The following is a 26955-nucleotide window of genomic DNA, read 5'->3' on the forward strand; positions in this document are numbered from 1 at the left end:
CAAAACAATAAAATAAAAGACGGTGTCATAAAGAGTTAAAGGGAAAATGCCGATCCTCAGTAGGTATCTAACTATGAGTGGCCCCTTTTTATCACACATCATTTAACTATTGTTAATAAAAAATATCGATCAGAACAAAGACAGAGGCAACTGGACTTTATATATTTATACATCATCTCTTTTGAAACTGTACAAAAGAACAATACATAACATAATACAGTTATACATATATTTTACCCTTTATCAAAAATAAAGTGTAGAAACGTCTTTTTGGGGACACAAATGATTTTCAAAGAATAATTGATTAGATACAATGAGTTATTAATCTGGGAAGTTTATTAGGTTTCATGATGGCACCTTGTACTGTTGTAACCTCACACATGACACAGAACAAGCCACATAGCTGATTCATTTAGATTATATATTGTGTAAAAAGACATAATGCAGGTGAAACCAAATAGTGTGTCCTGTTCTCTACAAGGTGACAGAGGGCTTTTGGGGCGAGGGTGTGGACATCTGGGGATCTGGACTGTACCATTTTGTGTTTTATATACAGCAGCATACAGGCGGCAATGCAGAGCAGAGTAAGGAGGCTGGTTTAGCAGCGTCACACCTCTCATCATGCGGCAACATGGATCAGGATGTGCTGCCATGGCAACCGTCTTCCACTGACCCACTGATGGGCTGCCTTGTGTGTCAGTGTGATACTGTAGCTGCTGAACAAATATATATGTGGAGGGTGTGCGTGTGTGTGCATCAGCTGCTGGTTTGTGTGTGTGATGGAGAGAAAGAAAGAAAGAGAAGGATGGGGACTAAAATAGACGTACAAATAGAGAGAGGAACACTGGTGAAGACGACATGCTAACCACTTAATTCGATTGTCGTGTAATTGGCATTGTGGGGGATAGCCGTGTTAAGCTATTGTTTGTGTTTCCATTTGTGTCCTAGTTTTGGATGTACAGTTGTAGTGCTTGTGGAAATGTTTTTCATTCAATCAGTTTTTCCTGAAATCTGCTATGGAATAATTAATGATTGCCCCAAAAAGAACAACCATATTTAAATCCTTTAAAGCAAAAGCATACACTTGCATGTTATAGACAATTATACAAATGAAAAGACACATTCAACGTGGTCATTTCAAAATGACACATTTTTACCCTTCACAAGACACCGAATAGTGTCCATATCTTTGCCTACTGTATATTGTAGATAAGCCCATAGCTTAGTTTGCTCCTCTGGCAATGTCATATCCATGGTAACCATAAAAAAGCTTTGCCCATGCCAGTGAGTGGGTCTGTGGCTTGGCATGTTCAATATGAAAGGGAGATTTTTTAGTTTTCTAAATATTGGAATACATTACAGCCTCACCATGTCTATCGGCAAACACATTCTGTAAAGCACAAAGGGGTTGATGTAGTCATCTGATGCTGGATCTGTGCCTCTGGCAGTCTGTGTTCAATTTCCCTTTCCTGCCTGGGCTGGACCTTTCTATAGTCACTGAGTGATTCTTTAACTATGGAAGCCTCACACGTTTTCTGTCCCACATAAACCCATATGCACAAAATGGGGTTTTGGCCTCTGTTCTTTGGATCTCCGTAGGCGCTGCTAGGATTATTACAGTTAAGTGAGGCCACCACTTAGAGTTGTTTTAGGGCTATTGGTCTCAAAGAAAGGATGGTGTCTTTATGCCTGTGAAGACTGCACACACACACACACACTAAAATGAGCTCTTTAACTCTTTATATTTTCAATCTCAATTTCTTTTTCGCATACACGTTTTAATTGGCTAAAGAAAGAGCCATACAGAAAGGCACCCACTCAATATGCTTTCTGTTACCTAGACACCCAGGCTTAAACACATCTGGGGTCAATATGGAGCGCTCCCTCCCAACCAGGGTCAGTGATATACCCCCAACACCAAATGTGCTTCCACAAGCATCCTCACCATCGTGAATAATGGACCATTACAGCAGCACCCTAGGGAGTATGAATCATGCCTGTATCATGTCTGCGTGTGGTCGCCTGGATGTGCAGTTTGGATCCCACCAGTGCATAATGCTCTGCCCCAGGTGGAACATCTGATACTGTTTTGGCTCACAGTATTATATTTAAAAGAAAATGTGAATCATATGGTATCCGTTAATCCGTCATTCCCAATTTATCACTTTGTTTATTTGAAGTTGGTACAAAAATGTCAGATTATCTGCTTAAAGTATGAATAATAAAGGCTGGTTGGTGCAGATTAGTCCATAATATACTGCTCTATGTAGGATTTGGCTCGGCTTCAACCATCTGTGTTGACAATGCATCTGCAACTCAGACAGCGACCAGAGTCAGCTCAGTGTTTGAGTGCCATATCAATCAAGTTGATATTATTTTTGTCTTGTGTGGGTGAGATAAAAACTCAGGACAACACAACATCATTGCACAGCAAACCGTTTCAGACTGTCAGGCTGTAAACATGGCACTGCAGGAGTCTGTGAGTCTCAGGTTGAAGTGTGCATCAGTTGCATTGTGGGTACATCTGTGGGGGGAAGTTTCCTGTCTGAGGCTGATGGAGACTGTACATTTATTTTCCGGTCCAATAATCAGACGATGAAGTCCATTTTCTGAGGCATTGCGGAGATGGGGCGGCCGACTGCTTTCCCAGACGCAGTCACTGATGCATCTCAGACCCATTTACTCCACAGAAATACCACCGCTCTGCAGCCAGATCCTATTTGCCTAGCTATGGTCAAGCTCAATACAAATCAGAATTAGGCACAGGGAAGATCAAATAAATGCAGACGCAATGCTCTGCTGGCTTTCTCATCTGTAGTCCTTTAAGATAAACAGACATAAAGCACTGAACACTTTGTTAATGCTCGCTTTTGAAATAATTCCCCATATTGTACTATTGAATTGAATCCATTTAGTAAAGGAATGATTGTTCTTTATTTGCATCAAAGGCTTTTACAGCCAGTGAAGTCCAATTGTATTTATTTAAATGCCAGGTGGTGCCTCATTTATTACACAGTCACATAGCTCTAACTCATTGTGCCTCCTGCTGGAAATCTGATGTCACGACACCACATGGAACAGGCTTTAAAGCGGTTCAAATTCATGCAGGTTTACTGTATTATTTTAGTATTTCTTAAATGAAGCGTTTTTCCTGGATATAATTTCACCTGATCAGAATGTATATCTTTTATGTGTTTTTTATGGAAATGTGCCATCTAAAAATAACAATTTTGTAGCTGGTATATGCATTATACTCTATGTATCCCCTTTCCACATACTATATTTTATGGCCTTGGGTTTCTTTCATGCTTTAGGTTAGGTCCCTAAGGTCTAATTTTCGGGAAATGTTGATAATACATTTTAGACAATGTTGTGTTTGGTGACATTTTGGGGAAATTACTTCCCTTTTTAAATATTAATGTGCCCCTTTTGCACACAAAATGAGGTCCATGAAGAAAATGGTTTTCCACTTTTTGTGTAAGACTTGACTGGCAAGCAAAGTTTTCTAACCTCAATCTCATCCAACACCTTTGAGATGAACTGAAGCAACACGGTTTGAAAGACAGTCCTTATCATGCAGCGCCAGCATCAACCTCACTAATGCGCCTGTGGATAAATGGGAGCAAATCCCTGCAGCAAGGTTCCCAAAGCTTGTGGAAAGCATTCCTTTTGGAGTAGAATCTGTTGTATTTGTTGGCTTTAAATATTGATATGATATACCCATTGCTGTGAATGACATTTACACCAATCAACATGCTGTAGTGTCATATTTCTTTACCTTGACTCGTTGTTATGATGACCTATTAATGGTTCAGCTGCCAATTAGCGCCAAATATTTAAAATAGTGAGGCAGTCCCTAAGATATCTAGAGACTTTATGTCTTATATATCTTTCAATGCATTTTATGTTTCACATATTGCTGCACAGTTTACTGCTTGAGAGGCAGACATCACCAATAGATCAGAAGCATTAAAGGTCAGAACATCAACGGGGTTTCTGGTCTGGTAACCTCAGTACAGTACCGGCGGCTGTGGCTCAGTGGTTGGTGTGCTGGACTTTGAATCAGGGGATAGCAAGTTCGAGTCCCACTGCAGTCAGCATGTCGTTGTGTCCCTGGGCAAGACACTTCACCCCAAATTGCTCCTGTGGGGATTGTCCACAGTACTGAATGTATTTAAGTCGCTTTGGATAAAAGCGTCTAACAAATGACATGCCATGTACAGATCCTCTTGGTCAGTTTACCTCCCACAGATGGATTGAATCTCTATTTACACAGTTTGTAAATGACCAAACGTGCTGAGGATGTTTCTGACACAAGCCGTTTGGTTATCTGTGTAGGACAGCTGTTAGTATACAGTCCAAACATGACTTCAAGGCTCTTTAGACGACAGCTTGTTTAGCAGTTCACTGACCCGGGAGAGATAAACAGGAGACAAGAGCAACACGGTTCTGTAAACAATTTATATAATTTTGGGCATGGACATAAGCATGCCAAGTTTTTTGTTTTGCTGTTAGAAAATAAAGCTCTGAATGAACCAACAGGTAGGAAGACACAAATGTTTCATGTTTTTTTGTGAGCAGGCATACTTCTCTGCCAGTGGGACAAAAGATGGTAGACAAAGTTTTAGCATCTTATTCTGTCAAAGATATTTCGAGGAATGTCTGTATGGCTGGTTCAAACACCAACAGAAAAACAGTTGTTTAATTTCAACAACAAGTAAAACCAAGGTTACATTTGGTCAGATACAATCTTTTGTCACTAAACTTTAACCAACCAAAATAAGACCAGCTTGACTTAGCAGTAGAGTGAACTGAATTTGGCCTAAGACGTGGACAGGGTGTGGGACCTCTTTGGCCCACAGCTTTTACCTCCTGGTTAGTTTACAGAGCATAGATCTGGTGAGATCATCCTTGTGAGGCTGTTCCACTGCTAATGAGAGGGGGAGGAAGGTTTTCCAAGGCAACTCATGCCTCACTGGAGGTCCTCGTGTCATCTGTGGATTTGTGGTTTGTGCTTGCAGTGATTCAGGCCCTACCTTGGACTGAGTTTTTCCATTTTCGCCCCAGAAGGTAGTGAATGAAGATGGAACATGTTTTATTTTTAAACACATTCATCATGGTAATCTTTTTAGCCTAAGTGAAAGCCTGATTCAAGTTTTTTTTGTTTAGGCTGTCCAGACAGCCCTTTAGGAGCCATTGAGAAATCTCTGAAACAAATTGAAGTCACAAGGCAATATTTCCAAGCATTGTTGACTAATATGACCTTACACTGTCTACACTGGAAACAGTGAATATTAGACTTCACACAAAAAAAAAATCACTTTTCCACACGCATAGCAAGATGAGCCTTTATATTGTTCAATATTTGCCAAATTCTTATCGCCAGTTGGAAAAGTTTCCTACAGCAGACATAAGCAGATTTGAACTCGCTGCTAATGATTCAGCCTTCAGACATCTGGCGCCCGCTACAGTATAAGGTGGGCTTATGTGTTTCTATCTAGGGCCAAGTGATAGGAAGCCATCTCAACTATTCTCAAATACTAAGGGTATTTGCTGCATTAAAACAACACGGTACAGTATATAAGCCTAATGTTACATAGGACTGCAGATGGAAATTAGCTATTAGCTCAAATCTGGCATAATTCATCTCTTCTCTTTAATGAGATTAATGTATTTGTATGCATGGTCCTTGTTGAAATAAATACACAATAATACATACAAATCAACAGCTTGCTGTAATTCATAATTTCACGAGAGATTTTCTGGAGAACGCCTGAAATCATGTAACTCAGTATGCTTCCTAGCTTCATAGTCTACCCCACAGCTTCAGTTCATGTTTAAATGTTTGTGTAGAACCATGCCCAGGTAACACTTGTGACATAATCATGATTATTTGTTAACACGTAATGCTCCCCCCTAGAGACCACAGAATACCTTTTTAATGCTGAGTAGTAGTTATTATGGGGAGTAACATGAACCTCAGGAGTAACACTGGTGAAATGTCCCTTTATTCGACTTTCTATACTCTTCTGTATGATATCTAGCAATTTAGTCCCGCCATCGAGTCAGACAAGCTAATTCAGCGTGTAGGTAAACTGGCTAATTTAGAAAGAAAACTGCGCACGTGTAACATTCTTGACAAATGTTCGGTTAATTTGGGTTTCACAGTTATACCCGATTAAAACAATGCTTCATAATCTACACAAATAACTACTTTTATAATTTAGTATTATAATTAATCGAGTCTTACTTTCTTACGAGTAGTCGTATCACTCCAATAACGGGAGCGTAATGGGCGTTACCATGGCTACAGCTCAGCTCTGCAGCCGTTGGTTATCACCTCTAGGAACATCAGGGTCTCTTTTCCTTTTTTTTAAAGGGGGGTGTTGCCTGTCCGGTCCGCAGACCGTTCTTTCTCCTCGCTGAATGGGAGAAGAAAAAAGGTGTTTCTTTTCTTTCGGGGGATATGAATTTGAATCTCAGTTGCACACGGATAATTCACGGAAGTTCTGCTTAAACCAGTCACAGATGAGCGGCCGAGTTTTGATCGGGAAAGTGCCTCCTCTGCGGTTGGAGCCAAGAGCTAAAAGGACTTTACTTTTTACGCCACGGTAAAGATGATATTTCATTACGGGGTAGCGACTTTCCCGACATTTTTAACTTGTGAATCATGTGAGATAATAGTCAGATGTATTCTTTTGCTTTTTTAACATTCATGACTGTTTTGACTAACGTGTATTTTAATGTATGGATTTAATACTTTGGACATACAGTCTGTAGTCATGAATAGACGAGGATATATTTGGGTAGTTGTACTGTTATTTTTGTAGGCTACTTTAATAATGACATTATTAAGTTTCAAAACAGAATGGATAACAGTAAATAGTTTTATTTCTTTATGAATGTTACTGTTGAAGGGTTAAACACGTGTAACTACATTATGTTGACAGGAAGATGGAAATTGTGAAAAGTGAGACTTTGTTGACAATGACTTGGCACTGTGAATTATAACATCTGTTGAAACACATTTTATGCTTGGAAGATACTGCGGTGCTGCAACCACAGCTATCTGTATAATAGAGGATGTCTTCACCACTCAGCACAGGCATGCATCCCAGGAGCTTTGTCTTAGCTCTCCTTTATGCAGAAAGGATACACAGTGCCAAGTGAACTGCAATATGCAATTTTCTTTTAATGTGTTCCATTTCATCTGGTTTTATAGTTAGACTAGGTGCTTATACTGTATGTCCGTTCTGTGCTTGTTTTTTGTTTTATTTTTGCAGTTTGCTACATGCCATGTTGGCAACCAGCACTTATGTGTGTGTGTGATTTCAGTGATGCTCAGGTCTACGTATGGACCAGTGGCGGCCGGTGGTCTTTTTTTTTGGTGGGGCTCTTGACGTACCGCAAGTGACCTACCCGGGGGGTTTCCCCCCGAATTTTTTTTTCGAGAAATGACCCCTTAAATGATGACTTCTGGTGATGTTAGAGGGGGGGGGAAGGAGAAATCGAGGCTTAAAAATATGAGAAGACTGATCAATACCTCCATAATCTTCAGTGTGGAAAATATTATTTATCAACCTGAACATCTACTACTTTACCAGGAATTTGTGTTCTCAGAACTGGTCTGTTTTTTTCTTTCTTAAAACTGTTCATGTTTTATGAACCAACACCTTCACCAAGTAGCTTTACAGTGAACTGCATGTGAGATATAAAATTAATAGCATCTTTTCAGTAGCATTAATTATAAATATTTAAGTGGTTCAATACAAGTCACTACAGCATTTCAAACTGAACTGTGAATAAATGCAATTTAAAAAAAATAACCACAGCACAAAATGTCATAAATTGTGTTTTTTCTTTGTTTCTCTGAGGATTATTTACAAACAGGCTTATTTACATATATCAATAACTCAGAAATGAAAAAGCTACATCGTCTAACACGAACAACCAGTTAGCATAATGATAATATATGTGTTATGTACAATGTATCTGGCAAGGCTAGAGCAAGAAAGAACATAAAGTTTGCAAAAGGTTTAAATAACTTCAAGTATCTGTCTTCAGATTACGTGGAGGTTTTAGTCCGATGGGAAGCAGATTTTAAGCGACACCGAAGATAAACCAAAAATGTGGTGGAGCTGCAAACCGTGTAGTGTTGCTGGGACAGAACAGGAGCTATAACCGTTGGAAAATACATCACAGACAATGCAACAAACGTGGAGACAGAACAATCACTTCTGTGATAAATGCCCACTTATTAATAAACTTCTAACAACCATGGGAAACCTCCTCTCTACATATAAAGTGATATCCAAGCATGGGAAACAAAAGACAGCATTTACCTGTTTGCATCCAGCTAGCCAAGCCTTTCTTGTGTACCAGCTACTTGTGAAGCCTCGTGTATAAATGTTGTCTTTTTCACGAGATTGCTGCGATATATTCAAATCGGGTTGGTCCGGTGCAAGGTCTTTAAGCAACAATTTATCTGCCAAACTTCTCCTTTCGAAAGGATTGGAGATTAGCTCTTGAACAGAATTAGGCGCGGACCGAGGTCCGGAGACTCCACCTGCACACGAAGCCATCCTCATCAACTACTGCGTCAACCGGATACGAGTCACTGTCCAAACTACTCACAGACTGCACTGGGCGCTGACATTGGCGCCCGGTGACCGTCATCTTTGACGACGCTAATTGGCTGAAATTATATTTTCGCGGCATAGTTTACACGTTACAGATAGCAACAGTCAGCTGCTGGTGGCTGCTGCTGCACTGGTTGAAGGCTCCTCTCTTAGCGCCCAGACGAGAGAAGGTGCATGGGCAAGGCCAGGCAGGAAACATGTGACTTATCAGTAACTTTAGACATCGTAACACAATTTTAAACGAGATTTTATTGTAGATTATACATTTTACTGATACCAATTATATAATATTTACCTTGTTCATTAAAAATAAAAATAAAAACATATATATTTTTTTAAACATATTTTTTTTTTTTTATTTTAATTTTAATTATTATTTATTTTTATCAATATGGGAAGAGGTGGGGCGGCGCCCCTAGCGCCCCTATGGACCGGCCGCCACTGGTATGGACAGTGATGGTTTCGTCCCCGACCAGCTCCACATCACCAATCATCCCTCATTCACCCTAAATCAAAACATTCTCTCAGCAGCCCAACTCAAATAATAGCGCGGACACACAAATGAGAGAGACGTTGGAGTTGTGCCACAGAAAACAAAAGTTAATTGCCACCCTATGTATGAAGTATGCACTTAGCTGGTGGACTCCCACCCTCTCCACGTCTAGATTTCACCTCTGGGAGCAGACACTTTTGGCTTGTAATATCAACAACACATCGGCCCTCCTGCCTCCTCTCTGGCTGACATCCCTGTGGGGTTATTCATGGCCCCTCTGTCGCCTCTGACAGAGGTGGTATTGTTCGAACATACCGCGAACATCTGGGCTTGATGTAAATCAAACTTATTTTCCTCATTGATGGTTTGTGAAAACATTGTAGAATCCTCAAATCAAACATTCATCTTAGGAATTTCCTTGATCGTGTCAAACTGCGTCTTTGAGGTCACGTCTCTACGGCCACAAATCACTTCACTTAAATGTTTCTTTTGTGCAACAAAATGCTTTAAAACCAAAGTGTCATGGTAAGCTTTTTCTTTGTTTTACAACTGCATGAACAACTCGACTACAGCCATGTGATTAAATCCAATCCTGAACGTGTATTGGCCGTTTTTGTTTCCCTGTATTTTTCTAGGCAATTCAGTGTTCCATGCCTCTGCTAATTGCAGACTGCAGAGCCACAAAGAACATTTCAGCTCAGTAGGAACGCAAGGGAAAGTGAAAAGTACTGATTCAGCTTGAGCAGTAACTCGGCTTTAAATGGTCTTATTAATTTACCTTTACTGCATTTTGTGTGCCAAAAATTGATTACCACCTGTGGTTGCCAGTAGTAATGATGGGGAAACATCATTTTGAGTTGGACTTGCGTTAAGCTCTCTTAAGATATCATTTTTAAATTCAACATCGTATTATTGCTTCTATAAAGCACATACAAATGACTTCCTCTTCCATTTTTTAAACTCCTCTCTGACCCTGGATATTTTAATTCTCCCGTAATGTTTCGGTTGACTGAAAGGCTACACCTCTTGTTGAACTCCACACAGTAATCTGCATTTTAAATGTATTTAGATATTATGTATCCAGAGAGCTGCTGCCCAGTGAGCCGTTTATCTACACTGTCCTTGTCTTCCTCACACAAGAGGCCAATCTGGCACCATGTGTTTCAGGGAGACGCTGGACTTCATTGTGGAGGGAAGGGTCAGGAAGAGGTTAGCAGCTTGTCACTCCGATTTCTCCTCATCCTGATTCTTTAGAGCATACCAGACTGCTTTCTTAAGCCCTGAGCTGTCAGTCGCCATACTTTTTATTCAGTGTGATTTATCAGCATATCTTGTAAAGTTTCCTTTGAAGCTACAGTTAAAGATTGCAGTTTGTTGCCCCCTGTTTTAAAACGTGCTGTGATAGGAATTTATTCAATTATGGCTAAGGTTATATGATTTAAATAGCTTCTTCAAACGTAAAAAATAACTCTCTTCTTTGGACAGCTACTGTAGTTAGTATTGCGCTTCCCATAAAAGATTTATGGTTTGCTAAAAGCTTTTTACCTCTGAAATGTTTATGAAGGATGGGTTGTTTTAGGTGAATGATGTTTAAAAATACAGGCATGGGTTTTATGTAGCTGTCACAGATTCTATGTTGTGTTTTTTGATAAAAGACAGACTATGTTATAATAATCAGACTATGTTAGGGTTTATCAGTTATCCAAGTATATGTTATACATCATAACATAATTTAATTCAAGGAATTTCCTACATAGAAAATACTTTAAAAAAAGTTTTGGAACAAGTACAAAGCAGAAACAATTGGATAATAAGTACACAAAATTAATGCTTTATCATTGAAACTGAACAGTCCACTCTTGAAGCGCATGGTCACCATATGGTCTGCAGCTCTGATGTGTCAGTTGAAACGAAGCAGCTGTGGCCATGTTGGAATTACCTGCTTGTTTGAGCATGTGACCACCTCCAGTGACAGCTTACTGCAGGCATATGGACATGTCTCTGTTGCTGCCAGCCTTTGTTTTACCTCCAAACTGTACATTTAAACTCTGTACATTCATATTGTCGCCATTTTTGCTAAGTGGTCATCCTGTGTTGTTTCAGCTGGGATGAGAGCAGCTCCATCAGCAGTGGGCTCAGCGACGGTGAAGGCGATGGCTCCGAGAACCTCAGTTCAGAGGAGTTCAACGTCAGCTCCTCCCTTAACTCCCTCCCCACTACACCCCTGGGATCCAGATGCAACTCTTCTGCCATGGTGAGCTGAAATCCTGTGCCTAACACTCTCTGACAACCTTTGGCTTTCCTTTCATCACAATATTTCGTTAAAGGATAAGAACATGGCGTTTACTTCCCTCACAGTGCAATACATCTTTTCTGTTCTGACAGTAACATATTAACTTCCTGTAATTTCATTGACCCTTAAAGCCCCTTTTTACTCAGAAATGCGTTCTGCCTATTGTTACTCATCTGGGATGTTTGACTGACAGAATGATGTACGTTTCACACTAGAGGCAGTTTTCACAGTTATCTGAAGGTGATACGCTTATCTATGCTCATCTGGAACTTCAGAACATGCATGTAAGAATATGATTTTGTGAATTTATAATCCGAATTTGTCGAAAAGAAGAAGGATAAATAGTGAGTGTTCTAACTTACAAAACGCTCACCAGGGAGAACTCTTCTCCTGAACATTAGTGCTATTCAATGCGCCATCTGCTGCCCTGTATCACATTAATAAGGTGCCAAGAAGCAGCATGCCCAAAACTGTCCTCAGTGCCACCTCCTTAATGCACCACATGATTGTTTTTCTATTACAGTGTCTTTTTTGGATCAGTGCACGGTAATACATTACAAAAATAAACTCTCAAGCTCTCCTCCTATTCAAACACTTTAATTTATTTTAATTTTAATGGGTTGATTTATTATCTAGAGACCTTTTTCTCACCCTTTTAAATATTCTATGTTCCTTTCCTTTGTCTTCCTCTGTGGTTTTCCTAAATCCACTCTGGGCATATCAGTCTATCTCTCCCTTGCTTCCCACTGGAATGCAGCTGAGATGAAACAAAGATTACAGAGAACACACAATACCATAGATAACTCGGAACATTTTTACCCCCTCCTCTCTCTGCAGCTCCGCACTGATGCAGAGAAGCGCTCCCTGGTGGAAAGCGGACTCTCGTGGTACAGCGAGGATCACAAAGCCGGCCACAAGCTGGACAGTGGCAGCTATGAGACCGGTAGCCTCAAGACGGAGGCCCCGAGCAAGTGGAGGAAGAAGCCTCCGAGCCTCAGTGAAGATTTTGGGTGTAAGGGAGAACTGAAGAAGCCCCAAAGCTTGGGTCAACCAGGAAGTTTCAGGAAGGGTCGCAATCCTCCTGTAGGTGTGACCTCCCCCATCACCCACACCTCTCAGAGCACATTGAAAGTCGCAGGTGAGATCTTGTGGTATTTGTTCTTACTTTTTTTTATCTATATGCCTCTTTTTTTTCAGCTTTTCATTTTCTCCGCTGTTCATCTCCTGTAGGAATGTGGTTTACAGGATCTATGTCCTCCATTATTTCCCTGTATGCTGTTTCCAAATGTAAAACAGCCTGTTTGTAGAGCAGCCAAGGCAGATATCTGCTTGGTGTCAGGATGAAAACAGAAGTGTACCCCTTAGCGTAGGCCAGGTTCTGATTTGTAGCACACCACAGTATACTGAAGGAAAATGCATCATGCAATCCGTTTTATTGAATTAAAAAAAATCTTAAAGCCCATGAGCCAAGTTTCTGCTATCATCTGAGAGAAAAGCTGGTTTCTGTACATGTCCGCAGAGCCGCCATGTCTGCCATCTGCAGCAAATACATGAAGTTAATCCCAAACAAAAATATGCAACGATTAAATGATAAAACTTGAGTTCCAATACTAATGTTTCTAGTCGTTTACTTTCTATTTTATTATCTTGATTTTGGCTTTAAACATAAGTGATTCAAATTAGATCTGATTGCATGTACGCTGGCTGCAGTTCTGCAATTATCCTTTAATGAATGTCCACATATTTTCCAGCTCTGTGCTCTTACTCTAACGATCCATACGAATCAGATTTTTGTGATTGATTATATCACTTTGATACATCATATGATATGTTTAAAACAAGTTTAATTGTGCATAAGACCATTTTTAAGTCAGCTGATGAATCACATTGTATGTCATGGGCCCATAAAAGCTCTCTAAGTAAATACAGATGTGTCTTGCTTATATTTGCTGTAATAGCTGGAAGACACTTGCATTCATTTTTATGCAAAAGTGTTTAGCTAAAGAGAAATGATGTATGACAGTGCTGATTATCCATTTCGGTTCCAGACAGAAGATACGATGTCACATACTAACAGAAATTATTTTTTGACAGGGCTCAACATCAAACAATGAATCAACTATTAAAACGTATTTTAAAAAAACACAAACACACGTCCTTAAAATAGGACTAAAACTGTTTAAACTAGAGCTGGCAAGAACAATACACAGGATGAGAACACAGGATGAGAACACTTAGGAAAAGTGAAATAGGTATCTTTTCCTAAGCGTTTAGGGTGATTGCAGAGGGAATAAAGTATTTTTGTAGATTGTTTTCCAGGCCATTAGGACTTTGTACGGCCTACCTTATGCTGGATTAGATAGAGGAGTTTAGGGTGACCTATTTGTTGGCCTGATTACTTATGCAGGACAGTTTTGTGCAATTCAAGTGTGTGTTTTCATTTTTGTTTGCTCAAGTTTACTGGCTTTACTATCCCACCTATTTATTCTGTTCCTTCATTTATAATCCATCCATCTTTTTCGTGTATTCTTGTCAGTCATGGTGTTTACAGGACAAACATTCTTGCTGCTCCTTATCAATATTTAAATACATGTAATTGTTATTGATATTGCCATTATGTTGTTATTCAACTCTACATTATCCTTCTTTGTCTAGCACCTAAATGTGAGAAGCCAATGGATAAATCCAGGATTTCCCTCAAAACTGCCGGTCTGCAGCGGTCCCGCTCAGACGCTGGCAAGGATCAGCTTGGAGAGTACCGCAAGCCCCCGTCAGGTTTAGTTAAACCCACAGCCGGAGCCTCCTACGGCTACAAGAAACATCCAACAGCCACCGGCACCGCCACTGTTATGACAGCAGGGGGCACCACCATCTCCAGTGGCTCTGCTACTCTGGGCAAAATCCCCAAGTCATCTGGCATCCCCGTGAAGCCTGTGGGAGGAGGGACACCCTCAGGAAGAAAGAACAGTTTTGATGCCAGCAGTGAGCAGTGCTTCCTGGGGCCAAACACTCGAAACAGCATTCAGTACCGCAGCCTGCCTCGACCGGCCAAGTCCAGCACGTTCAGTGTGATTGGTCGCCCTGCATCTCGGCCTCTCAGCGGCACCATCGACCCCAGCCTGTTGAGTTTGAAACCCGTGCCCATGGCCTCCACAGGCCCCAGGATTAAAGAGCCCAGTAGCTGTAAGATGTCCAGTCGATCGAGCACAGGCCCCGTGAACATGACCGACCGGGAGAAGGAGAAGGAGAGAGCCAAGGCCAAGGCTGTGGGGGCCGACATGGACTGTGGGTCTCTGAAAGCAGAGACTCGGTCCTCAGGAGAGTCCACCATGAAACTGCACGGTCTGAGACGGACCAGCAGCAGCAAATACCCTGAACTGTCATCTCCCACCACACCAAGGTGTCTCATTTAAATATCACTTTAAAGTAATATAAACCAAATGACAAAACAAAATGTAATCCCTCTGTCCTCCAGTGACATCTAGAGGTATTCTTCTTCACTAGTATCTAGCCATGCAGGTAGATTCACTTTGGTTGTGAAGCCCCTCAATAGGCTACCATAACAAAATGAAACTAAATTAAATACATTTCCTTTTAAAGAAATACAAAATAAATAAAAAGTTCACCAGCAATATCTTTCTCCATAAACAGTGTCCCAGCTACTCTTAATAATCCACAGAGTAGTATGAACAGTTTAGAGCAGAGGTTTTCAAAGTGGGAGGCAAGGATCCAAACGGTTTCAGGGGAGGCTCAGTGAATGGAAGTGTAAAATATGAAAATGGCCTATTCAATTAGTTATGATGAATAAGATCACATTTAATGGCCTTAATGGGTGTGACTTGATTAAAGAGATAGGGAAATTGAACTTGGTGTCTCACTCTCACAGATTAAGAAACTATTACATACCAGTGCTATATCATCTACTTAGGGTTGTCTGAAGTTATGTGTGCAATAACACCTCTAGATCTTGGCTCAAAGACAGGCTGAGGTGGTTCTTTCCAAGCTTTGTGTGAGGGGAGACCTACAGTCACAGATTTTGAAAACCCCTGGTGTACAGCAATGGAAACATAGTTGTTTTGGATCTACAGTATGTTAGTGTTGATATGTGGAGGCAAATCAGACAGATACTTGGCAAACACAACTACAACTTATCTGCCTTTCTATGTATGTCTCGAGGTAGGGACGCTAGACGTTTTTGTATTTTAACCTATTCTTTATGCCTGACTCCTAGGATGATGAACACAAAGTCTCTGGGCCGTCCACCCAGCTTGGCTCACCTTGACAAGGTCAACTACAACAGCCTTGACTCCTGTGTGACCATCCATGACCTCCCGCCAAAAGTCCCCCCTTATTCCAAGCTGCAGGACCTGGCTGGTGCCCACACCTCGTCCCGCCTCACCCCCAGCCCAGCCCCTGTGCTCCACATCGACTCCCCCGGCTCCTACACCAGTGAGAGCCTGAGTCTGGGCGGCTCCCCGCTGCTCTACCCCAAGCTGTCAGGCATGCACCGCAGCATGGAGTCCCTGCCCCTCCAGATGAGCGTGCCTCCCAGTTCCAGGTTTGTCAGAACTGAGACGCAAGACAAGGAAGAGAGGGGAGCGGGAACCTGGGGGGCCGGAAGCAGGACCTCCATCAACCTCACAGATAGGCAAGTCTCATCTCAGGAATATCTAACGTTGATCCATGAAAGATGTACACAATCATTGAAAAAGCATTCAAGAACATTTATTTTAGTAAAAATCAGTCCAAAGCCACTTTTTCCTTCTTCCTGTGAACCATTATTGGTAGAAGGTACTTCATTTAACCCAACAGCTGAACTTTCTTTCATTATGAACACAGTCAACATTGGACTTTAAGTTTCTTGGCAGCAGACAAACCAGCCCTCCATATTTTATGTGCCTTTTTCCGGGAAAGGAAACTCTGAGGTGTCATTTAGAAGATGGAGGGCTGGATCCTTTGGAAAATGTCTGTCCGTCAAAGTGGAGATAGTCCAAATAATTTCCTGCCAAAAGAATGTACTTTAAGGCACTCCCACGCTGTGTACTAAAGGGCCAATATGTACATACATAATTATTGGCGAACCTTTGAGACGTCTTATTCAGGTGTCGCGCAGGTCCTATGACAAACCTTTAGATGAATGATGGTGTTGTGTAAAGTTCTAAGAGACACACTTTGTGTTTTCTTTCTTTTAATAATGTTTTATTCTCTTCTTAACAGCTTGCAAGCGGACAGAAATACCTTGCCGAAGAAAGGCGTGGAGTAAGTTAAAACAATTACAGTCCCAACCATCTAATTGCAATGTCCCACTGTGATGTATGTCTGAAGTTAAAACGACCTCTTTTCCTCAGACGCTATGGCTCAAGCCTGTCAGACACTGACGGCAAACCGGAGAGGCGCCATTCCCACACCATAGTCAGCATGACAGAGAGCGACAGCCCCCCTCAGCTGCCTTCTCCCACCCGCCCTCTCCACCCCTCCTCCGGCAAGGCTCCTCTCACCAACGTGGGTGAGTCTGCTCGTTCCATTTGGCTGCCAAGTTCTAAAAACACTCACACTGTGTGAGCCTCGAGAACTAATGAGGCTTTGAGGTATTTGATTAGCGGTCCATTTTATCGCTGATTATTATTGAGGACAGGGATGTCAAGTTACCACTGGAAAGAGGAAAAGTCCAGCATAGTTTTTAAAATAAATATTGACTTAAGTTGTCGAAAATAAAATAAGTTATGTCTGGACGATGACGTTTTGGCAAGTAGTTATCAGATTGGACTGTGTGAAAACATATTACAGTCCCACATCTGCAGTCATTTAGAGTTGTGTTCAAATCTGAAATATGGCCTAGCTGGAGGCAGTAGGGGGTCATGTCAGGCTATATTTATCTCTTTGACTGTTGTGGAACCGTAGTGTTGTGTTTCACTTAGTCATCAGAAAGAGGGGAGCTATACCCAGATGTACTCTGAGTGAAGAGTGTGTGCATGTTTCTCCATGCAACTCATCCATCCATGTTATCACTGCAACTCACTGTTTTTCAAAACCCCCTCTTTTGTTATCATAGTTGCCCCCATTTCTAGTGGCACCCCGAGGATATCGCGCTCCAACAGCATAGGCCCCCCCGGTGAGTTGGCTTGCGATCTCTATGGAACCTCCCCCCTGGGCAGCAGCATTTCCCTGGCTGACCGGCCAAAGAGCATGATGCGTTGTGGGTCTTTCCGCGAACCAGGAGATGATGGTGAGCGTGCCCCCCCCCCCCCCCCCCCCCCCCCCCCCCTGTGCAGAGGAGTTACACAACATGACCTAAAAAACATATTGTCCACTGACAAAGGACACAATCTGTTAAGCAAAATGTCGAAAGAACATTTTTGGTACTTTCATTTTAGATTAAAAGGGTCCTGTTGTGCTTTTTGGGGTTTTCCCTTCCCGTATTGTGTTATATAGGTTTTTCTGCATGTCAATAGTCTGCAAAGGCAAAATCCCAAAGTTCCCTCCACAGGGAGTTTCTCTCCCACACACTCTCCCCTGCCTGAAACTCAGGACTCCCTGGTTTACTTCCGTAACATAGTGACATCACTATGCAACACTTGCGCTTCTATTGGCTAGCGCTCCAACAGATTGTATGTGATGAGATGGGACACCTCTAAGCAGTTGACCAGTCACAACAGAGCCGGCCAGCTAACCAATCAGAGCAGACTGGGCTCTGGTTTCGGGTGAAAAGAGCTGCAGCAGCACAGGCAGTATGAGAAAAATAAATACAAGTTAAATACAAATAAAGACCCTTTTGAACATTAAAGCATGTAAACATGTCACAGTCGAGGCACCAAATACAAATATGAACCTGAAAATGAGCATGCTAGGGCCCCTTGAATAGTGAGTAATATAAGGACTTGAAGGCACTACCTGTGGTCCAAATGTAGACATAACAGGAGGGATGATGAATATTATAAACCTGCTTTCACTTGCAGCCATTTTAATAAACATTTCACGACAAAAAGTTTGGATGCGATAGCAAAGCTTTTTTTACATCACATTTTTACACCATGTCTATGAATGTGGCTGCTATGACTTGTACTTAATTTACTGACTGCGTTTGAGGTATTCCATTGTCTTCAGGGTTGTCAGCATTATTTATGACTGGGGATAGCAGGGAAAACTGTCAGTTATATAAATATTAAGTCAAATCTCTACCTTGCTTGTTTCAGTGCATGGCTCTGTGCTCTCTCTGGCGTCCAATGCTTCATCCAACTATTCGGCGGTGAGTAAATACAGTCATTATATTTACAGTTAATGTTACTTTTGCTATAGTTTAGTGCTTTGTGACTCCAGTTAACACACTGTTCTGTCATCAAGAGGAAAAGTAATCAATTACGAAAGTTTGTACAGTATTAAATAGTTTTTCAGTGGCCCTACAGTATTTAGAACTATTCAGGGATAATTTGACTTTTTTCAAGCAGGGGAAGCTTGCATGTGTAATATTCAGTGAACTTAAATCCTTGCCTAGTAAGTAACACAAAGCCACTGCTTTCTGTGATTCAACAGCTTGGTACCTATTCTGACTTTTTATTACACCATTATTGTCCCTATACAACTTCAGTGATGTGCCTTTTACTGTTGATAAGTAGTTTTCCTTATCCCTCTTTTATTGTTCATTTCCACCATGCCTTCTCTAGAATGAGGAGAGGATACAAGGGGAGGTAAGGCCAACGTGCCACCAATCTTCAACTCACATTGTCTCTGTCTCGTCTGTCAGTCATTTCCTGTTGAAACGGGTCCATTCATAAGATGATGTTATCAGTACTCAGGGTCTCATAACTGAATTCATTTTGTTTTATCTCTAATATCTGTTATCGTTATCCACCACTTGCTAACATTTCATAAAGACATTGTCAGACCCAATAACGTTCCTAGTGCATGAGAAAAGTGTTCAAACATTGTTTATTTAACATTTTCTATTTGTTCTAATGTGTCATTTTGGTTTCTTTTATAGTTTGTTTTGGGTTATTCTTTTTCCTTAAACACTCAAAACCAGTTTGTTTCAGCACATTCTGATGCTGCATTAATGCAATATATATCCTCTACACGTTTGCCACCTTGTCTGAGGTTCTTTTATACATTGCACATGCAGCTTGGGCTTACTCTTCAATTTGTCCACAGCAAATCCGCAAGTTGAGGCGAGAGCTGGAGTCTTCCCAGGAAAAGGTTGCAGACCTGACCATGCAGCTGAGCGCCAACGTATGTATGATTCATCTCTCAAAGATGCGCCTTTTGCCTCTTTTCATTTATTTATGTTTTGGAGGCATGCCGATCTTTTATCAGTGTGCGATATATCTAACAGCTAGATTATAACTTCTCAAATTCCCTGGCGTTTTATCCGACAACTAACTGAGATCCAGAAACTATTTAACAGGTGTATCTAATATCTGAACCACATTTTTCAGAGGGTGCGATGTAGGGAAGATATGGTGTGAATCTTTGCTCATGTAAGGAAATGAGTATCACTGGGGATGAATCTGGATGCCGAGGCATAACTCTGGCTGATATTCAGGGAGGAAGGATTACAAGCCACAACCTTTCTAGGATCTACGAACCTATTCCAAACTCTGGGATGTTGACAATTTTATTTGATGATGGCATCTAAAGAAGGGAAAACAACGTCTCCAGTTGAAGTTGGTCGTCGGCTCCTTAACCCCAATATACATTTCTCTCACTGTCACTCACGTCTTCACACTGTTATCATTTTCAGCTCTGCAATCTTGATAGAAACCTGTTTAACCTTCGACTGAATGATTGTATGCCCCTGCTTCTTACTGTCTAACCCCTGCAGCTTCTAGATGCTTGAGTCTGCCTGTTTTCATCTCAACTTATACTTTTAAACCACCTAATCACTGATCCCGATCTGATAGACATTCAGTATGAACTAAAGTCTCCTATTGCACATTTTACCAACTGCCAATGCTTAACTTAATGGGTGTTCAAGTGACCGTGTCAAGCATATATTTGATTGTTTTCCTGTATATGATTCTGCCATATAAGTCTATTCCCACGCCTAACGCCAGTGTCCCTCTCTTTTACTCACTTGGACGTGTTCCCTGCTGGACTTGCTGCTCCCCCCTGCCTGCATCCCTCTGACCCGCACCTTTGGATGCTGGGTGTAGCAGCTAGGACAGGTTTGTTGGACTGTTGCTTCCAGAGAGCTGTCTGTCGCTGCTGCATGATTCTGTGGACCTCAAGCTTAGACGTTTGCCACCATCTCACTTCTATGTTAGGCTCACTTTGCATGTGAACATGTTGGCACCTAATTGGATGACCCCTAGTCTCCTAGCTAGTGTCTTTATATTTCTCATTTGTTCTGACCCCAAACAGTTGAAAGATATTACATTTACAAAAAAAATTCTGAGGATATCCTGAAAAAAACGCAAATGTTTGGATATATATTTGTTTATATTATATAAATACCTCAAACAATTATGAAATTATTACTTTTTTTCTGTCAATCGACTTATTATTATATACACATTTTCACAGCACCAGTTTCTGTTTCATTTCATTTGGTGGGTAAAAAACAAGCCATACTAAGAGAAATGTACTTTGAGAAGTTTGAGATCAGGACTTCAAGGTGATGAAAAAAACAGTCAAATTGATAGCCTAGCCTGCTACACTTTTATTGGGTCACTGTGTTTGTTACAACCACCATGTGTGCTCTCATGATGCCTTGAGATAAATGGGACCCAAAAGAAATACCTAAGCAAGGTACCATCAAAAAAACATAAAGAAGTGAGTAATAGCTGACTGAAGGCTGGTTATTTTTAACAAAAGCTAGCCACAAATTCTGGCCAACCACACAATGTGCTCGAACTATAAACCCCCCCAAAAAACATAACCTAACAAAAATAAAGCAGCAAAAAAAAGAATACCTGACCCATCATTCAAACAAACTTGCGTAGAATCTGGAATGTCTTAACACGTTTCTTAGGATGGTGTCAGCCATATATGTTGGTATATTTGTAATTGTTCACTTAATCAGCAGAAATAGTGAGAGACAGCCCTGCCTAAAGGTCAAACTTGTTACATGATTTGGACAGGTTTGTCCTCGGGCACTACACCGGTTTCCGCCCTCACCACCACCACCGTCCTCTTTCATCTCTGACATCATCCACAGCTGTCCACTGCCCCCCCCCCTCCCTCCTCTCCCAGCAGATGGACAGAGCTGCTGCTTGATGTGATGTGAGCGTGTGAGGCTGCAGAGAGATTTGATGCAGCTGGTGACTCATAGCTGTCTGCTGTCTCACCCCCCCAACTCTCTGTCTTTTTGTCTTCTCTAAAGGCTAATCTGGTAGCAGCATTTGAACAGAGTTTAGCGCTGATGACGGCGCGCCTGCAGACCCTCTCTGTCTCCTCGGAGCAAAAGGTATCCATCACTGTGCTGATGAATTAAAGTTATTCATCAACTAGAATATATATACTCAGGCATTAAAGATGTGATTTAACATGAAAAAACACACAATAAGTCACACATGTATGAGATGAAAACAAACGTTTACCTTTTTTATTTATAATTATATAACAATATTAATAAAACACATACTTATTATAATATGGTGATTATGGGCAGTTTTGATAAGGGACGTGACAAAACACATATTTTCAAAGTTAGTTTCATACAAACTAATTACTTTATTGTCAAAGAGAACACCCAAGTTATTGTCTCGTAAACATATGACTACAGAAATGTAACCCCCCACCCCAGGCTCTTTCATTTATTTTCATTAACCTACAATGTCCCTAATAGGCCGTTTGAAATACATGATGATGATGATGATAATGATGATGATGCTGATGATGATGAGGATAATCTATTAGTCTGTGCTAATAGATCATCGTTCAATGCTTTATATTAGATCCCGTCAGAGAATGAGCAGCTTCCAGGGGACATAGGGGTTCTGGAAATGAGTTGTGGGTCAAAGGTTAGTAGGTATAGTAGGATTTCAATGTTGTCTTCAGCCACCCCCCACAAACAACCCTGTCATCCTTGTTGAAAGCCGATCGACCTTCCATCATTTTTGGTTAAGAGAAATGTTAGATGAGTTACCAGCCTGTAAACTCACATGATCATATGTTGGTATATTCCTTTTTTAGGACTCCGAGCTCACTGATCTGAAGGATACCATCGAGGTTCTGAGGGTCAAAAACTCAGAGGCCCAGGAAATCATTCAGGTGGCTCTCAATACTCCAGAAATTGCACCTAAAGGTACAGAACGCGCTGGGGATGTAAAAAACTAAAAACACATTCAAAGATAAAGGTAGAAATGTAATAAGCTTTCCTCTGATATTCATGCACTTTTTCCTTCTGGTATTAAGAAATGCCGATCAATCGCCAGAACTCCTCAGAAAGCATCTCCAGCCTGGCCAGCACCTCCAGCCACTCCAGTATGGGCAGTCTGAAGGAGCAGGAGGCCAAGAAGAAGAAGAAGAAGAGCTGGGTGAGAACCAAGGGCAGAGTGCAGAGGGCACAGTGTTTAGAGATACTGGCTGAAAATACTCCCCTTTGTGGTGAAAGTAGATAATAATAATAATAATAATAATAATGATAATGATAATGATAATGATTATTATTATTATTATTATTATTATAGTTATTGTTATTAATTATGATAAATAATAATAACAATGATATTGATACTGATACAATAATTATAATAATTATAATATTATTGTGCTAAATTAGATACAAATAACAATAATAATGAATATGTTTATTATTGTTATTAATAATGATAAATTATAATAATGATACATTATAATAATAATACCACATAAGAATAATAATATTATTGTGGTAAAGGTAGATACAAATAATGATATAAAAATAATAGTTATGATTATTGCCAATATTATTACAATAATAATAATTGTTATTATTATTGTTTTTTGTATTGTTTTTATTATTACTTTTTATGGTGATAATTATTATTATTTTGAAACAAATTTTTGTTTGCAGTCTTTCATAAGGCAAGGCAAGGCAAGTTTATTTATATAGCACCTTTCAACACAAGGCAATTCAAAGTGCTTTACAAAAATGAAAGACATTAAGAGCATTAAGAAACATATTATAAAATGATATCTAAAAACAAAAAAAAGCAATGATATAAAATGACATTTAAAAGCAAAGATAAAAAGCAAAGATAATAAAAGTTACAGTGCAGTTTAAGATATGAATATATCAATTAAAAGCAGCGGCAAAAAGAAAAGTCTTCAGCCTGGATTTAAAAGTAGTAAGAGTTGCAGCGGACCTGCAGGTTTCTGGTAGTTTGTTCCAGATATTTGGAGCATAATAACTGAACGCTGCTGAACCATGTTTAGTTCTGACTCTGGGGACAGAAAGCTGACCCGTCCCAGAAGACCTGAGAGTTCTGGATGGTTCATAATTTAGCAGTAGGTCAGACATGTATTTTGGGCCTAAACCATTCAATGCTTTATAAACCAGCAGCAATATTTTGAAATCAATTCTTTGACACACAGGAAGCCAGTGTAAAGACTTCAGAACAGGAGTGATGTGATCCACTTTCTTAGTGTGAGTGAGGACTCGAGCAGCGGCGTTCTGAATCAGCTGCAGCTTTCTAATGGATTTTAGTGAGACCTGTGAAGACACCATTACAGTAGTCGAGTCTACTGAAGTTTTTCCAAATCCTGCTGTGACATTAGTCTTTTAATCCTAGATATATTCTTAAGGTGATAGTAGGCTGATTTAGTAACTGTTTTAATGTGACTGTTGAAACTCAGGTCAGAGTCCATGACTACACCTAGATTTCTGGCTGTATCTGTTGTTTTGAACATTGCAGACTGAAGCTCAGCGCTAACTTTTATACGTTCTGCCTTGGCTCCAAAAACCATTACCTCAGTTTTATCTTTGTTTAATTGGAGAAAGTTCTGACACATCCAGTCATTGATTTGTTCAATGCACTTACTCAGTGTTTGAATTGGAGCATAGTCTCCTGGTGAAATGGTTATGTAAATGTGTGTGTCATCCGCATAGCTATGGTAACTTATTTAGTTGTTTTTCATTATCTGAGCCAGTGGTAACATGTAGATGTTAAAGAGAAGAGGCCCCAATAATGAGCCTTGAGGAACCCCACATGTCATATTTGTCAACTCAGATGTGTATTTACCTATAGAAACAAAGTTTTTGCTGTCCTTTAAGTAGGATTCAAACCAATTTAGAACTGTTGCCGAAAGTCCCACCCAGTTTTCTAGTCGGTCTCGTAATATGTTGTGGTCAACAGTGTCAAATGCAGCACTGAGATCTAATAATACTAACACTGAAGTTTTGCCACTGTCTGTGTTTAAGTGGATGTCATTGAAGACCTTAACAAGAGCAGTCTCAGTGCTGTGGTTTGGACGAAAGCCTGACTGGAACACATCGAAACAGTTATTTAAATGCAACAAATTACTCAACTGTTGAAAAACTACTTTTTCAATGATTTTACCTAGAAATGGGAGGTTTGATATGGGCCTGTAATTGTTCATTACTGAAGCATCTAGATTATTCTTTTTTAAGAGCGGTTTAATGACTGCCGTTTTTAGGGCCTGTGGAAAAACACCTGAGTGGTGAGACTTGTTTACTATGTGAAGTAGATCTGAGGCCATGCAATGAAAAACATTTTAGAAAAATCCTGTTGGAATAATATCAAGGCAGCAGGAGGAGGATTTCAGAAGTTGAATAATGTCCTCTAGGTTTTTATCATTAATCTGATGGAATTGTGTCATGGTGTTTGAATTGATATTAAGTGGACACAGGGACAAAACATCTGCTGTACCTGATGCAGAGGCACTGACTGCTTGTCTGATTTTCTGAATTTTGTCAGTGAAGAAGGAGGCAAATTCATGGTAGGCCCTGGTGGATAGAAATTCAGAGGCTACTGACACTGGGGGGTTTGTTAGTCTGTCAACGGTAGCAAATAAGGCACGTGCGTTGTTTTTGTTTTTGGCAATGATGTCAGAGAAGAAAGACTGTTGTGCAATTTTCAATTCCAAATGATAAATGCCAAGTCTCTCTTTATAGATTTCAAAATGAACCTGGAGATTTGTTTTTCGCCTCCTGCGTTCAGCTTTTCGACACTCTTTTTTCTGTTTTCACACTCATAGCCTTTCTCCATGGAGATATTTTCTTGCCAATTACTTCCTTTACCTTAGTTGGAGCAATGGCATCTATAACATTTTGATCTACTAGCTCATTTACTAAGATCTTAGCAGGGGCAAGTGTGGAAGAAAAATTCTCAACATTTCCCTAGTATTTTCAGTTAAATATCGCTTTGTGGTTACCTCTTTTTGAACATTTTTGTGAACAGAAATATAGCTCTCAAAGAAAACACAGGAATGATCAGAGAGTGCAACATCAGTCACCTCAACCTCAGAGATATTCAGACCCTTTGAGATAATTAAGTCCAGTGTGCCCCTTATTGTGCGTGGGCTCCGTCACATGCTGAGTCAGTCCATAGTTATCAAGAACACAAAACAGTTCTTTAGCCCCTCTGTCCTGGGGGTTGTCACCAACAATGACTAGACGGTCAAAGTCAATACACACTATAGACAGCAGTTCAGTAAAGTCATCAAAAAAGCTTGCACAGTATTTGGGTGGTCTATAGATATTTAGGAACAGAGCTCGAGAGGAGCATTTCAGCTGAAGGGCCACATATTCAAAAGAAGCAAAGTTCCCATAAGATGTCTTCCTGCATTGAATGGAATCATTGAACAAAATAGCAACTCCACCCCCTTTCTTATGCATTCTTTCCTGACTCATAAAACTGAAGTTGGGAGGTGTTGATTCGATAAGAACAGCTGCACTGTTATTTTGTTCAAGCATAAAATCGAGATTGTGCTCAGTGATAAAATCATTGATTAACAATGTTTTTCCTGCCAAAGACCTGACATTTAATAAAGCTAGTTTAAGTTCGTTAAATACACTATCAGTCAGATTCTTTGTGACAAGCTGTGGCTGACATGGAATCACTGCTAAATTTGATAAACTCACACAAACGTTTGAGCGCTTCTAAGCTGATTCACCACTCTCAATCTATTACCTATCAACACAGATATCGGCAAAGCTACTGGCAGGCATAAATCACATTTTTATTCAGATCATCAGAGAAATAAATTATAGTTATTAAACATTTTTTATTATTGAAAAGTTCAGCTTGTCTGGGTCAAATTAATTTGAACACAGTACAGTAGGTGAACTGTGGTGCTATTATCCTTTTTTTTAATCATGTTATATTCGTTTTGAAAATATATCAAGTCAGTTAGCCGCTGATCTTATTTGTTTACTCCCTGTGAGCGTGTTCCTGCATTTGTGTTTGTATGTCATTCTCGTCCTATCTAGTTCCAAATCTGTTATTAAGTATGACTCTGGTCTCTCCCTCATGCTGCCCTGCCTGCTTTTTATTTTAGGTCTTTGAGGTGAGTGATGTTGCTACAGTAAATAAACCCTAAACACCTTCTCCCCGTTTCCAGCCTGCATGCCCTTCATGAGTCATACTTGTAAA

The 26955-nt window shown here is 40.4% G+C and overlaps 1 protein-coding gene across 4 annotated transcripts in view; it reads left to right on the top strand.

The window, feature by feature from the left end:
- Positions 1 to 26955, top strand: part of nav1b (neuron navigator 1b) — a 54448-nt gene that overhangs the window by 15053 nt on the left and 12440 nt on the right. The window contains exons 4-19 of one of the 4 annotated variants that reach the window (XM_034138810.1): positions 11236 to 11386; positions 12263 to 12563; positions 14081 to 14825; positions 15657 to 16073; positions 16643 to 16684; positions 16774 to 16931; positions 17478 to 17651; positions 18619 to 18671; positions 19087 to 19110; positions 19571 to 19648; positions 20575 to 20583; positions 21741 to 21824; positions 22315 to 22380; positions 22553 to 22664; positions 22775 to 22896; positions 26861 to 26869. In XM_034138810.1, coding sequence (XP_033994701.1) covers positions 11236 to 11386; positions 12263 to 12563; positions 14081 to 14825; positions 15657 to 16073; positions 16643 to 16684; positions 16774 to 16931; positions 17478 to 17651; positions 18619 to 18671; positions 19087 to 19110; positions 19571 to 19648; positions 20575 to 20583; positions 21741 to 21824; positions 22315 to 22380; positions 22553 to 22664; positions 22775 to 22896; positions 26861 to 26869 — 2545 coding nt within the window. Of the gene's footprint in view, positions 1 to 6518; positions 6612 to 11235; positions 11387 to 12262; positions 12564 to 14080; positions 14826 to 15656; positions 16074 to 16642; positions 16685 to 16773; positions 16932 to 17477; positions 17652 to 18618; positions 18672 to 19086; positions 19111 to 19570; positions 19649 to 20574; positions 20584 to 21740; positions 21825 to 22314; positions 22381 to 22552; positions 22665 to 22774; positions 22897 to 26860; positions 26870 to 26955 lie in introns of those variants that run through there. The other 3 variants (XM_034138811.1, XM_034138813.1, XM_034138812.1) reach the window with 3 other exon arrangements.

The sequence above is a fragment of the Trematomus bernacchii genome, unplaced genomic scaffold (genome assembly GCF_902827165.1).
Source record: "Trematomus bernacchii unplaced genomic scaffold, fTreBer1.1, whole genome shotgun sequence".
Taxonomy (NCBI): Eukaryota; Metazoa; Chordata; class Actinopteri; order Perciformes; family Nototheniidae; genus Trematomus; species Trematomus bernacchii.